At 35.6% G+C, this 15,743-nt stretch overlaps 1 protein-coding gene across 12 annotated transcripts in view; it reads left to right on the forward strand.

Annotated features, from left to right (window-relative positions):
• The window catches only part of GOLGB1 (golgin B1), an 86,649-nt gene that overhangs the window by 16,570 nt on the left and 54,336 nt on the right, over nucleotides 1-15,743 (forward strand). For 4 of the 12 annotated variants that reach the window (XM_082459373.1, XM_082459372.1, XM_082459370.1 and 1 more), the window contains exons 2-8: nucleotides 3,660-3,754; nucleotides 4,996-5,148; nucleotides 5,341-5,493; nucleotides 7,800-7,928; nucleotides 11,017-11,142; nucleotides 13,343-13,465; nucleotides 14,580-14,693. In XM_082459373.1, the coding sequence (XP_082315499.1) occupies nucleotides 3,662-3,754; nucleotides 4,996-5,148; nucleotides 5,341-5,493; nucleotides 7,800-7,928; nucleotides 11,017-11,142; nucleotides 13,343-13,465; nucleotides 14,580-14,693 (891 nt within the window). In that variant the 5' untranslated portion in view covers nucleotides 3,660-3,661. The remainder of the gene's footprint in view (nucleotides 1-3,659; nucleotides 3,755-4,995; nucleotides 5,149-5,340; nucleotides 5,494-7,799; nucleotides 7,929-11,016; nucleotides 11,143-13,342; nucleotides 13,466-14,579; nucleotides 14,694-15,743) is intronic. The other 8 variants (XM_082459375.1, XM_082459377.1, XM_082459378.1 and 5 more) reach the window with 5 other exon arrangements.

The raw sequence follows: 15,743 nt of genomic DNA on the forward strand, positions 1-15,743 counted from the left end.
TCATTATATAAAAACCTTCTCTGTCTCTTGGTCAGTTTTTTACTTGAAGTCTGTTTTGTCTGTTATAAGTACAGCTACCCCTGCTTTCTTTTGGTTACTATTTGCATGGAATATCTTTTTCCATCCCTTCACTTTCAGCCTGTGTGTATCCTTAGAGATCAAGTGAGTCTCTTGTGGACAGCATATAGTTGGATCTTGTTTTTTTAATCCATTCAGCCACTCGATGTCTTTTGATTGGAAAATTTAATCCATTTAGTTTTAAAGTAATTATTAAAAGGTAAGGGCTTACTATTGCCATTTGGTTAATAGTTTTCTCACTATTTTATAGTTCCTTTGTTCCTTTCTCTTCTCTTGCTGTCTTCCTGGGTTTTTCAACTTCTGATGTATATTTTTTCATGTCTTAATAATTTTTAATGCCTTTCAGTTCTTTTTAGTAGGTTATGGTTCTGAAGTGTATTTGAGAATGGCTCTTTGACATGCTTCTATTTCCTTTATGGATATTGTTTTCCTCATTTTCCTTATAATAACTTTGTATGGAGATTGTGTTACTTTTCAGCTGTGCATCTTTATGTTTATTTACTGTTGCTGAACTTCTAGAATACTTATTTTGCATAGCTTTTCTAACCTCACAGAGCTTCTGCTTATGTTTTCCACTATTGTTCAAATATATGGCAGCTGGATTTCTGAGATTTCCTGACTCTTCTCCCACCAACCCCATTTTATCTTTATATGGCTCTTCCTTTGGTCTCTGTTAATTCTGTCTTGATGATTTTTCATTCTACTCTCAGAAAATTCTCCTCAGTGGAGGCCCTATTCTGAAAAAGAGCCCTGGCTCTTCGGTTGGAGAATTAATGTGGCCTGCACTGCCTTAGCCACTTCAGACCTTGCAGGTTTCTTGTACTTACCTGTTGTTGGAGTGGGGATGCATTTCCCTTTTCCAGCTACTGTTCTTTAATTGACTGGACACATTTTCCAGTGAATACCCACTGGATTTTTTGTGGTTCTCTTGGTATTAGGTCTGTTGTACTCTTACAGTTTCTATAGGGGAGATAAAATTTTGCCTCTGTCCTCTAAGGGTTTTTGGCTAGGTCTGAGAATTAAATTGATGTAGGAAAGATTAACAGGTGAAAAGCATACAAATTTATTTAATATCAGTTTTATGTGGCATGGGAGCCCTTATAAGGAAATGAAGACCCAAAGAAGCAGTTAGAATCTAACATCTATACACTGAGTTGGTCAAACAGTAGTAAATTGTGAAAATGAGACAACACAAGGAGGTCATTAATCATAGAGCAGTGACTTGGGAGATAAGGGTTAGTTTACAAGGTTTGTTTTTACAGATTTCTTTTGGCTTCAGCTCCCATCCCTGGAGACAACAATATTACTTTCTTCCTGGTATAGAGAGAACATCTTCCATATGGGTGTTTTATCTCTTCCTTTCAGGGAGAAAAAGGGGAGATCAGCACACCCTACTTGTACCTGCTGTTTTTCAAGTGCTTTAGCTCAAAATAATCCTTCTGCCAAGTGGCATATTTTGGAGTGAGTGGCACATTCTGCTACCCTTTGCTTCCCTTTATTCCTCCTGCATGGACAACAGTGATACACAGATCTTGTGGCTTTTGGTGTTTTTTCTATATCCATGTTTATTTTGGAGTTTGTGGGAAACTTTGCCTCATTTTATTTGTTTGCTTGTTCGTTTTGGTAAAGGCTGTCCATGGGTTTTTTATTTTGTTATCTAATTGCTTTGTCTGATTTTATGTGGGAATTTAGGAAGATCCAAAAGCTATGCTCTCTGCTATTACCATCTTCTCAGAGTCCTATCGGTTGGTTTTTTTTTTGTTTTTCCTTTTGCTTATTCCCAACAGGCTCTGAAAAATCTGAAGATAAAGTGCTTCTGCTTGATATGTTAGGTTCTATTATGACTATTTGATTAGTACACATTTCTGTGCCTAATAAAGACTCTTTAGTTATAGTGTTCATTTCCTTCATTAATGATTACTATAGAAAATTGAATGTCTAGAGCTAAAAAGAAAGTTTAGAGTCTGTGTCCTGGTGAGTTTTGTTTTCTTTTTAGCTGACTGTAGTTGTGAGTCTCATAACTTGATGGGTGACTGATTATTATGTCCCTATGCACTTATATATGACTTTGTGTTGCCCTTTCAGTAATTATATATGTAGTTATATATGGTCCTATGTTGCCCTCCTAGTGGTTCTCTCTTCCTTTCCTGTTTCACACGTCTTTTCCAAATGCTACATGCTGCTTATCTAAGTAACCTGTTATAGAAACAAAGGTCTTGCCATTTCTTAATTAATGACCATGGCTGCCCTAAACACTGTTACTGAGTGGAAGAAAACTATAGCAGAGACTAGTTGTATTCAAGTGCTTATTTTGTGCAATAGCTTTTACATTTCTTCCTGCTGAGGATTTTAAAAGCCGAATAATATTTTGTCACTCAGCATAAAATTTAGCATAATTGCTTATAATAATGCTATGACAGTCCAGTTTATTTTGATTTTTCCTATCAAAACATTAATATTCTCACTTTTAATGAGTTTATGGACTGGCAAGTGACACTGATCTGAATGAATGAATAAATGATTAAATAAATAATGAAGGAAAAAGGAAGACAGAGAGAGAAAGGGTATGTGTGCTTGCGTGTGTGTGTGTGTGTGTGTGTGTGTGTGTGTGTGTGTGTATTCAGGTTGTCTATTTCTTCTTGAGTGAGTTTTGGTGGCTTGTTATCTTTCAAGGAATGGGCCTATTTCACCTATGTTGATGAATTTATGGGTATAGAGTTATTTGTAGTGTTCCTTTATTACCTTTTAATGTATGGTAGGTCAGTAGTGATGTCTCTCTCCTCTTTCATATCTGATATTGATAATTTGTGTCTTCTCTCTTTTTTTGTTTGTCAGCCTGACTGAGCTTTATGTATTTTATTCATGTTTTCAAAGAATCAACTTTTAGTTTTACTGATTTTCTCTATTTTTCTATTTTCAATTTTATTAATTTCTGCTCTAATATTAATTTTCTTTTTTCTGCTTAAATTTGTTTTAATTTGCTCTTCTTTTTCCAATTTCCTGCAGAAGAAGCATAGGTTACTGATTTTAGTCATTCTTCCTTTTTTTCTAATGTATGCATTTAATGCTATATGTTTTGAACAAGGATTACATTTAAATTTTAGTGAAACCACATGGTTTATTGAGAAAGCTTCCTGAAAGAACACGGTTCATGAGGCACATAAAAAAGAAAAATTTTGTGGAATTATGGGGTGTATATGACCGATTAGAAGTGAATAACAGTCTGGCAGGGGAAGGAATAGTTAGAACTCCATGTTTGCCAGTGAAATTATGATGAAAGAAAAGGCATTAAAGATAACCTGTAAGGTGTATTATTTTCCACTAAACAATTATGTATTTGTATTTCATTTTTAAAACATTAGTGATGGTGATTAAAATCTCTGTGTAGTTGTCACTGAAAAGAACAGTGTTTGAGTACAGTGTACATACTGAAATGCCTTTTTAAAGACATCATCGTGATGTAGTCTGTGTCTAATATATATCACCTGCACGGTTTTCTTATTAAACTTATAGATGATAGTTACCATCATAGGAGAAGCATGTATCTTCTTGACTGATTCTTATGTTTTCTTTTCTTGCAGAAATGCTGAGCCGATTGTCAGGATTAGCAAATGTTGTTTTGCATGAATTATCAGGAGATGAAACTGATGAGAATATGAGGGCTTCCTTAGAACCTGTGAGTAGCTCTGTTCTGAATTGAACTAATGAGAAATATGTTCCGTGTTCTTCTGAAGACAAGAATTTAAGATAGAAGGGTGTGAGCAGCCTTCCTTGTGCTAGGTGGAAGAGAAGCCTAAGAAAAATATTGAGACTTTGTAAATGATCCTTTTCCTGTAAGTTTGTAGCCTATGAGACACAGTGATGGGAATCAAGTCCTGGATGAGATTAGAAAGATTGTCCTCGTTTGTCCCCCTGGGGCTTACTTAGTGCTAGATTGTTTTAACTCCTCGGATATGTATTCCTGTTTCATAGGAAAAGTTTGAAACAACAAATGGTGGAACTGGAGCACCTTTTGGGTTTCAGACCATCTGTTTGCTATTGTAAATTCATCTATCACTTCTCTTATAGTTTGTATTGTATTTTTTTGAAGGTCACATAGGACTCAAAAAAAGTCCTTTCACTTTCTTAAAAGACAAGCAGTATTCCCTGGTGATTAAGAGAATTTTATTCAACTACTTTCTTAATTTTAAATTTTGAGCTCTTCCACTAAATGTTTCGTGATCTTTGCTTCCCTTTATTTTTCTCTTTGGTAAAATTAGTATGATAAGACTGTAAATGAGATAATATTTGTAAAATGGTTAACATTAACAAAATACTTAATATATATTGCAATGGCTATGATAATAATTATTGGTTAATAATAATATTGGGTAATAACTAATATTGGGTAGTTATTATTGGAAAGATTTCTTTTTAAAATTTAAAAAATTTTTTATTTTTATTTCCTCTGCCAGGTAAGTATGAGCGTGTCCCTGTCCATCCCTGCACAGCCTTAGACACCTTACAGTGTACACTCATGCTCACTTTGCTCCCCCTCCCTACCCATTCCCCCTCCTCCACCTTCCACCATCCTCCACACCCCCTCCTTTTCCACAACTCTCAGCCCCTCCAAACAACTCTTCTAATAATATCCAAGCAACATCTCTGGAGGACTTCCACAGCCCAGGGCATTCAGTCCCCGGGAATTTTACCACTAGGCTGCAAGATTTACATAAGCCAAGCCCCATTCTTGACAACTAAGGCTCCTCCTTTCCTCCAACCCATACCCTGCCCCTGGGTCCTCATCTCCTTGGAAAGATTTCTTAAGTAAGGATATGAGTTGGACAAGAGATAAGATAAAGTTGGAATGAAGGAACTCCTGTTTGGAAGCTGATACCTTTTCCCTTGTAAATTGGCAACTTTTTGTCTAAATACCAGGAATTACCCCAAGAATCTGACATGGAGTTTAATGATAGAACACAAGAGGATGTTCTGGAGCGCCTGGCTTATACAGAGCAGTTGGTGCAGGAACTAAAAGAAATCATTGGACAGAAGGATGCTCAACTACAGCAGAAGGATGAAATTCTACAGGTACCATTGTCCTTTCTTGCCAAGCACTTGATAAAAGACATAACAGTCACTTTGATTTTTTTCTTCACTTAGATTATTAGAGAATCTGATTTCCCTACTAGTCTAAGATGATGCCTACTGAGAATAACTTGTTATATGCTGGATAAGTGATGAATAAGCATTTGTGTATTTACCATCATTGTTCTCGGACAGGAAGAAAGAAAAGCTGCTGATAACAAAATTAAAAAACTAAAACTTCATGCTAAGGCCAAATTAACTTCTTTGAATAAACACATAGAAGAGATGAAGGCACAAGGAGGGACTGTTCTGTCCACAGAACCTCAGTCAGAGGAGCAACTCTCCAAGGTATGGTGACTGGGTATAATATACATTTTCTGAGTAGAAAAAGGCTCTCATTATAGCAGATTTTCACTAATCACAAAAATTTATGAAGCTAAAGTAATGCAGCACTAAATGCAGTCCTTTTTAAAAAAAAATATTTATTTATTTATTTGGCTGTGCTGGGTCTTAGTTGCAGCACATGGGATCTTCGTTGTGGCATGCGAGATCTTTTATTTGCGGCATGCAGGATCTTTAGTTGCGGCATGCAAACTCTTAGTTGTGACATGTGGGATCTAGTTCCCTGACCAGGGATTGAACCCAGGCCCCCTGCATTGTGAGCTCAGTGTCTTAGCCACTGGACCACCAGGGAAGTCCCCAGTACCGTCCTTTCTTTTTGAGCTTGCAGTCTAGCTGGGCTATGGGCCAAACACAGACTAAAAGGCCAACAGAAAATATGGAAATTAAATATTAGTTGTGACCTAGACTTTCAGGGAGTTAGAAAGGCTAACAGGAAGAAAAAAAAAATTAAATTGAGGCATTTAAGTAGGAGAGACACATAGCTTTTGGAGGAGTTTTATCTTTAGTTAGAAGATTAAACTAGGTGAACTCTAAGGTTTCTCCCACCTCTGAAATTCTTTAGTTCAGTGACTTGATACAGAATATTCTTTGTCTTTATATGGCCACATAATAGTATATTAAAGTTTCATGCATTGTGGGCTTAATCAGCTAGATTACTTTGGGCTCCTCTAAGTGATGCTCTGTAGGTTTATGACTGCCACCAACAAAAACATTCAAGGTTGGGGATGGAGAGAGGAGTGAGGAAAGTGCCTATGCCTTTTGAGGAATAGAGCATTGTCCTAATACTTGTTCTTATTACCTTTCCTCTATGGTTAAACCCCAAATATTCACATTCAGCCAGCTAGTTAGAGAACAAGAAACTTCAGTTGTTTGGAGAGTTTGGTATAGAATACAGAGAGGCCAGCACATCACAGTACACATTACCAGTTTGCTTAGATGTAACTCTACGTAAGAAACCTTTTAATTTTTTCTTAGATTTCACCCTGTTTTATTTTTTGACCCACTAGTATTCTTATTCACAATGATTTTAGTTTTTGGGAAATGAGATTTTAATCAATTCTCTAGGCACAACCTTTGGGGTCACTAGTTAGCTCACTAGTACTGTGGTTAGTCTTTCATTCCTGGGTGTAATGCTCAGAAGATATTACTTTTCCTGAATTGATAGCCTTATTTAACTTCTCAAAGCTTATTTTAGAAGCTTCTCTTACTCTTCTCAACTAATGTATTCATTTTGATTCTTCTTTTCTTACTTTTTGTTTTTTTCCTCTCATTATTCTTTCTTCCCCCTGGCTGTGGGAGCACCAACCTGTCTCTCCCCATGTGGCTTTGTTTCTTTTAACTTTGCCCTCTGCTATGTTGTTAGATTTTTAAATCATCCGTTTTATACTCTGCCTTTTTTTTTTTTAAAGCTCTGAGACCTTAAACAAATTAGCATCGTGTAGCTTCATTTCCTTCCTCTGTTAAATAAAAGGGTTGGATTAAATGAATTCTAAGTTCCAGCAATCAGTCACAGCAGCTTTTTAACTACTGTATACCCATGACAGAGCTTGATAGTCTCTGGAAAGCGTAGTTGAAGAAATGATGGCAATCCTCAGATACTTGACTATTATGTGGAAGAAAGTGTAAAATTATTCTGTGTGGTTCCAATAAGCAGACTAGGTTCATTTTGTGGGGTAGGGGCTGGTGGTGACTTCAGATGGGAGGTAGAATCTGGTTCAGTCGAAGGAAGAGATTTTGGAAAAAAATAGATTATTGAAATATTTGAATTCCTCCCCCCTCCCTGCCACTGTCTCTTTTATGATGCTTTGCCCCTCACTTAGCAGCTGTGTTTTCCTGAATTCTGTCCTCTAGTTCTTCAAGGCAGTGAGACTATGAGTTTTCTGTTATGTTTTACTCCTGTATGTCACTGACTGGTTTTGCCCTCAGACTAAAAACTATAAAAATGGGAAACATGGTGCCATTACTTCCAAGTATTGACTCCCCTCTGGTATCTTCCTGCTTTTGGTTGCTCTCCAGCATTTTCAGATAGCTGTTTTTCTATATTGTCCAGTTTATAGTGGTTATCTGAGGGAGGATGGTTCTAATAGGAACTACTTGGCCATACTGAAACTGGAAAACTCTAAGATTCCTTCCTTGTTGTTACATCAGGTGTTATTTTTTGCTCCCATCAGTTGGATAACACTATAATCAAATGGCTGTATAGGGCAAATTAGATTCTTTTATTTAAATGACTTTATCTCCTGCGTTTTCAGCATGACAAGAGTTCTACAGAAGAAGAGATGGAAGTAGAAAAGATAAAACATAAACTCGAGGAGAAGGAGGAACTAATTAGCAGTTTGCAAGCCCAGCTTAGCCAGGCACAGGCAGAGCAAGCTACACAGGTAGGGGTGTAAGTCACCTCATAATCATTAAGTTAACAAATCACTAAAGCCCAATGGATTATTATAAGACTAATAACATTAGTTCTATAATATTTGTCTATGAATCTATCAATTTCCTTCCTTCCTTCTTCCTTTTCCTTCTCTTTCCTCCCTTCCTTCTTTCCCCACTAAGTCTAGTAACTAGACTGTACATTGGTGTTTGTCATCCATGGTTGATATTTGTAGATACCCAGTATGCTTTTTCAATATTTGGTTTTGCACATTTTTATTTCAGAAGAGTTTTCTTGAATTATATAGCTGTAGTATTTAGTCTGTTTTCTTCTTTGGGGACTTCTATTATCCATATGTTCCATCTTTGATTATCTTCCATTTTGTCACTTTTGGTTCCTTTTTACCTCTTCATTTTCAAAAGTTTCTTCTTTTTTTTTCTTATTTTATTTAAGGCATTCTATTTTATGGTTATTTACTTTTGTGTTCCTTCTTGTTTTGTGTTCTTTTCTGAAATGAATTTTCAGAATTCATTTTGATTCAGAAGAATCAAATTTTTCCTGAATTCTGTCACTTCATTTCTGAGTTTTTCTAATTCTCATTTTTTAATTTTATTCTTTCATGTCTTGTATAATTTTCTTAATTTTTTAAACACCTGTTGAAATAAATTGCAATTTTGATTTTTTTAAAATTAATTAATTACTTTTATTGGAGTATAGTTGCTTTACAATGTAGTGTTAGTTTCTACAGCAAAGTGAATCAGCTATACATATACTTATATCCCCTCTTTTTTGGATTTCCTTCCCATTTAGGTCACCACAGAGCATTGAGTAGAGCTCCCTATGCTATACAGTCGGTTCTCATTAGTTATCTATTTTATACATAGTAGTGTATATATGTCAATCCCAATCTCACAATCCATCCCATCCCCACTTCCCCCTTTGGTATCCATACTCGATTTGGTTTTTGAGCATGCCTATGGTATGCTTTTCTCACCTGCTCCTTAGTTTTCTTTTTTTTTGAATAATAACTTTGGATGGGATTTGACCTTGATCATTTTATGTTTCTTATTTTCGTGTGAAATTAATTTTCCTAAACTTTTAGAAGGAGGCTTGATTCAGGAAAACTTTTTTTATTTAACAGACTTTTTTCTTTTTTTGTTTTTGTGTTGTGTTCAAAGATAAGGCAGGTGGATTTCTGAGACTTCCTGGCTTTCTTCTTCCTGCCCTTCACTCTGGTCTATACCAAATTTGCTCAATAGTAATATAATGTGGGTCATGTGTATAATTTTAAATTTTTTAGCAGCTACATTACAAAAGGTAAAGAAGAAACAGGTAAACTTAATTTTAACAATATATTTAATTTAGTTCAATTTATTAAAAGTATACTTTTAAGATTAATATAAAATTATTTTTGTGTAAATTTATAATCTTTTTTCTGCACTAAGTCTGAAATTTGGTGTGTATTTTATATTATATATCAATTTGGATGCTAAATTTTCATTGGAAATACTTCATCTGTGTTTAGATTTCATAAAATTTTCAATTGAGAAAATAGATTCATATACTCAAGTTGTTCCATGCATATATAGAAACTTTCTAATAACTGAACTGAGTGCTGAAACATCATTTTCCTTTAATATTTGCATCCACGTCTAGAAACTGGTTAATTATTTAGAATCGTTAATTTGACTTTGAAAAACATATCAGCTTTAAAGCTACATCTGTGAGAAATGAAAGCACATGTCCACATAAAGACTTGTATATGCATGTTCATAACAGCTTTACTTGTGAAACCAAAAACTAGAAACAACATGTCTATCAACAGGAGAATATTTAAACACACAATGGAATACTACTTAGAAATAAAAAGGAATAAACTATGCATCGGTAGTACACCTTTATTTTAAACTTAAAAGTGTGTCTATACTTATTTTTGAACTAGAAAAATAATTCAATAAAAATAAGTATTTATATTTTAATTACCAATTATGATTTACATAGGTATTAACTGTTATTCATGCTCTCTGCATAAAGTATTCTAATAAACACATCACATAGGTGTGTAGGAAAAAAATTATTTAAATGGAATCAATCCATTGCCACTGGCTAGATAGCTGGTATGTTTATTATAACACTAGGAGCAACATGGACACTTATTACTTGTACAACAATTCAGTATATTATGTGATGCAACAAGTAAAGTGAAATATAATCATACCAAAACACAATTGTATTTAATGGAAAAATAATTTATACTTAAGTTAATTAAAATTAAATAATATTAATAATTAAATTTCTCATTTACATTAAGCATATTTCAAGCCCTTGATAGCCACATGAATTGATATATGAAAATATCATAGTTGACAATGAATAGTATAGCACGTGTGTAGCCCTTTGTCTTCTATTTCTGTTATCCCTATTCTGTTTAATTTCTATTTCACACCTAGAAGTCTTTTCTTGGTGCAGTCGGTGTCTTGGAAGGCAGCCCTGATGAGTTAGTTTTGAGACTTCAGCTGGGCCAGATTGTTCTAGCACTTTTGTCCTTTTTTCTGTGGACCCCTTGCATTCAGCCAGTATTGGAGAATGGGAAAACCCTGCCAATTTAAGCTGTTGTTCTAAGATTGGCCAACTGTGCTTTCCAATAAGAATTTACTGGCTATTTGGAGGTTTTCCTGTTCTCAAGGCCATCAGATGTTGCTCTGTGGCTGCCTTCTTCCTATTGTACAGACTCTAATACCAGAGTCTTTTGGTGGCTTGTCTCTACCTACTTACATTTTGGGGTTTGTAGTACTACCTTCCTAATTTATTGTAAATATTGTCCATGGGTTTTTGATTTTATTATCTAGTTGTACTGTCTGTTTCTATGTGAGGATTCAGAGAAATTGAGCAACTGCTGCTATTGTTTCTGTTTTCCTCTGACAAATAATTTTGATAATTAAAAAAAAACAAACAAACACAGTACATGCAATTCCCTTCAGTGTTAAGTAGAAATTAGAAGGATATTGGTAGGTATTTAGGGCAAATGAGAAAGGGAGGTCCAAGAATTAAGAGTGCCAATTCTTTTGCTTAAATATTTTTTTCTTCTATGTCTTCAGTTTGCTAAGAGTTCAACAGAGATGGAAGAATTTTTAATGATGAAGAAACAGCTCCAAGAGAAGGAGGAACTCATTAGCACTTTGCAAACCCAGCTCAGCCAGACACAGGCAGAGCAAGCTGCTCAGGTAGGGTGGAAGGTACCTCAGAATCATTAGAATAAAGATCATGAAAGTTTAAGATTATTACATGACAAGTCAATTCAGACAGTCTATTTTTAAAACTTTAGTAGATGAAAGTATAGTAGCTAGAATGTTACAGTAGAAATTAGAAGGGTGTGGTAGTAGAAGAAATTAGAAGTGTTATTTACCTTGATGAATACACCAGAGCTTAATTTATGACTGTTTCTTAGTTCCACAGGCCCAGAAACTTGGTTTTAATAGCACACAGAGATTCGGTCTTTTAGGAAGGAATGAGCTTATGCTAAGTTCAAAAGAGACTGTTAGATAAACCAAAAGAAATACAAGTGATTAGGTCCATTATTTCTTTATAGTAAAATCTTAATGATAAGTTAAATTATAGTCAGAAGATTACTTAGTGATTATGTAATGAGAAAGTGGCATAGGTTATGTGATTCAATGTTAAAAGGCACCAGTATGTGACTTTTTTCTTCATAGTTATTTCTGCTACCAGGACCAGACTGTTTGGACTGGCATCCTCAACTCTTTCTCTCTATTTTTCTAAATTTCCAGTTTGACCACCCACTCGTATTTTACCTTTGAGAATGCTTTTGACTCAAGAAACATTTTTTTTTTCTTTTTTCCCTCAAGTGCCTTTGTCTAATAGCTAATCTTATCCATTGGGTGTTTGGTGTTTACTTTATTGATAACTTGTAGTATTAGTGGTGCTCTCTGTCTACAGATGACCTACTGCTGTGTATACATTTAAAACTGGATATCCTAAAATCCTTAGTTTTACCTATTAGCTTTTATTGTGTCCTTTTTTGTACACTTTATACAATGTAGGATGGAGAAATACAAAATATTTTTACCGAGTGGCTTAAAACATGGCAAGCCAAGATACACACACACACACATACACACACACTATGATGGATCCGTTAATACATTTATGTGTATTAACAGATCCATCGTAATACAAGCCATTCAGAATGTGCATCACAAGCAACAATACAAACTGAAAGTATTTTGAGAGGTGAAAGGGGTTACTTGCATGTGACAACCAAGGAAGGTTACATGGAAAACTCAGGATTTAGGTAAAACTATGATGGATAGATAATATAGTTTCAACAAGGTGGGGAAAGGTATTCCAATTGTGGGGAATGGTGTGAGCAAAGTCTCTGGAAAGAGAATATGGTACATTTATGGGAAAGGATGTGTAGATGTGTTTGGCTCATGAAGGACTCCAATGCCTATACATTTGAAACACAGGATTTCAAATTCATAGTGATTTCAGAATTCAGATAATCAAAAATATTATGAAGATTTTTTTTCTCCGACCTAGAAGGAGAGCCAAGGTTGGTTCAAGGTGTCACAAATTGAAAAATCAATAATAGTTGAAGGACCTGTGCAAAATGGACACGCTAAGAGCTGTTTGGCATGCTTAACCACAGATCTTAAGGAAATGAATAAGCAGGTGCGCACGCGCACCTACACACACACACAAAACCTATGAACAAAACAAAAACACTGCTACCGAGCAACTCACAACCAGTCAATTTATTTCCATTTCATTTTGTTAAGAGCCAGTTACAAATGAGGGTGATCTAGAAGCCTGAAAGTAATGACAGTTGAAAATAGCTGTCTGGGGAGTTGGTGTGGATTTGGATGGAAATATACCAAGTTCTTTGGTAGAAGCAATTCTTTGAAAATGAGATCTGAAGGAAAGATATGTATTTCCAGTTGTAGAGAATCTTGAGTAAAAGATACATTAGTTTGAAGTTTATATTTATAGGGCATGAGAATTTCACTGAAACTTTTTGAGCGTGAGTGTGATATTCAAAGAATTGTCTAGGGCTTAACAGGAATCTAACTTTGTATGTTTAATATTCTAATCTCCTTAGATCTTTTAAAAATATACCTCTTGTATATTTAAACACTTCTATTAACCATGCAAATACAGTTTTTATTCAAAATTTATGTTTAGACTGACATCTGAATTTGATGATAGGCTTTCTCTCTCATTCCGAAGTTAGCATCAAAGCCTATCTCTCTTCCAAAATTCTCATCCTTGGCATTCAAAATTTAATCTGAAAATCCTATTTTCTATCAATTCTCAGTGTCTGTGTTTGGAGAATAGTCTGTGAGTTTTGTTTGTGCGATATTCTGGGAGTGTAACTTGTATAGTTTCTCTGGTGTGTGTCTTCAGTTGAGTTCCATGCAGCAGGTGGTCCGAGAGAAAGATGCCCGCTTTGAGACACAAGTTCGTCTTCATGAAGATGAGCTTCTTCAGTTAGTAACCCAGGCAGATGTGGAAACAGAGATGCAACAGGTGTGTTGCTAAAACCTAGTAGAATGATTGTAGTTTTGGTTAACATTTAATTAAGTTATCACAGCCACTTTTCCACCCTTACCCACTGCTCTTCACTTGGTCTGGGTTTGCTCATTAATTGCCTTCTTTTTTGGTGTTCTCTTCTGTTGCATATTGCTTATTTATTTTCCCTTACCTTGCCTCTTACCCGTCTAATCAGGTTGTCACTACTCAAAAGCTGAGTTTAATTGGCAAATGTATGTGGTAGTCAGAAATTGGTTTCTCTTCAGTTTGCTGATTGTATCTACCTTTGTGCATTGAAAACCTGATCCAAAGCTTCAAAAACAATGAAGTCAGTTTTAAACTTCAGAAAATTTAAAGATAAAAAGCAGTGATTTTGAAGCCATAAGGTCTTTTATTAACTCATTCATTTTTTTTAATTCATTGAGTAATTTTTGAAAATTGGCTTCATTGTTTTCAAGTTTATCATCTACTAACTCAAAAGTATCTGTTTCTGTTTAGTATGTAGTGCAGTGTGGTACCCAAAGGCACTCCAGTGGTATTTCATGGCTGATTCATTTAATTGTTTTTGAGTGAAAACTTCTTCCAGGTTCTAGGCAATCCTTCAGAATATACCACTAAATAAAGTTTCAGAATATAGCACTTTTTAAAGTAGAATATTAATATATACATGTATCATTGACTTATTCATTCAACAAATGTTTATCAAGTGCCTGTCCCATGCATGAAACTAGAAGAGAAATGGTTCTTGCCTATAGAGAATATTCTCTTTGGTGAGTGGGATATACGTGTACCTATGTTATTTAGGTACAGGACATGACTATATAATTTTAAAAGTGGATATGTGTAATAAATATCTAATTATTAGAAAGGCTCCCTAATTCAGGGACTTCCTTGTGTCAGTTTGGTTGTCGTTGGTGCTCTGAAGAAGACATTTTTGGAGATTCTTTGTTGCTGCTGGATGGGAAGCATGGCATGCTGGTGTCCGACCCTTTAATCTGTCATCCTCAACATCTAAAAATCTTAAGTACACAAGTCTACCTGACATTTTGAAAGGTAAGCAGATAATGACGCTCATGTGTTAGCACATTATGTCTAAACGTTTTCTTCTCAGAAATTGAGGGTGCTGCAGAGGAAGCTTGAGGAGCATGAAGAAGCCTTGTTGGGCCGTGCTCAGGTTGTGGACCTGCTGCAACAGGAGCTGACTGCTGCCGAACAGAGAAACCAGGTACTGCCTTGTGATCTCTACTAACTGCCTTGGGAGTATTCATTTCCACTTTAGTTTGCCAGGCAGCAGGTATAAAATCCTGTTAGAAGCCTTCAGAGAATTGATGCCATTTATTCATTCTTTCAACAAATTCCCTGTGCTTAAGTGGTGGTAATACTATGATGAGCAAAATATATACAGTTCCTTCCCTCATGAGGCTTACATTTCACATCTTTTATTGTTGTTCTTTTCCTTTGTGATTTTAGGTCTAGGGTCCTAGTTTCTTTAGAATGTCATATTTTCCTCTAAGGAGTTTCTTTTCTGTCAGTTTACCCCTTCTCTGTCTTCAATGGTTCTTGTGCTTTATGTACTGTCCCTTCTTTGTTTGTTTTGTTGTTTAACTTTATGTTGGTTTGAAATAATCCCACCATGCAATATTCCCTTAAATTTAAAGGTGATTAAGGATGCTGATGTTCTAAAATCTTAAACTCAGGTATCCTATTCCCTGACTGTAGCTCATCCTGTCATTCCCTTTCTTAGGCTGTCCTGACTTTCATTCTCATGAAGATTCCTTGATCCTTTCATGTGTTGCTCTGGTATGTTGGTTCTTTCTTGGCCTCGCTCCTTTCCTTATCTGGTATAGATCTGCGACTGACCATTTGGACTACTCCTTCACCAGCCCTTGGAGTCCCTGTGTCCCTGCCCCTTCACATCCAGGGAGCCAAATCCTAATGTGGAATCGGTGCTATGGTCCACATTCTCTGCTTGTTCATCTGGGTCCTGCATGCTGCTGGAGAAAGTCATATCCTTTCTTCTTAATTTTCAACTCTCCTTGAGAAGGACTGTCTTTCTTGCATAGAAACATGTTCCCATATCTCCAGTTCTAACAGAACCCATACCCTGACCCTGAGTCCCCTTTCTGGCTGTCATTGGATAGTCAGGTTCAAATCCCAGTTGTGCTACTTACTAGATAGGTACTATGGAGATAGTTACATATGTGTGATGTTATGGTAAGTTTCCCTTCTCTGCTCCTTTTAGTACCTTGTAAATATCTCTCTCATGGCCTCTAAT

Source organism: Balaenoptera physalus (assembly GCF_965194825.1).
Source record: "Balaenoptera physalus genome assembly, chromosome: 4".
NCBI lineage: Eukaryota > Metazoa > Chordata > Mammalia > Artiodactyla > Balaenopteridae > Balaenoptera > Balaenoptera physalus.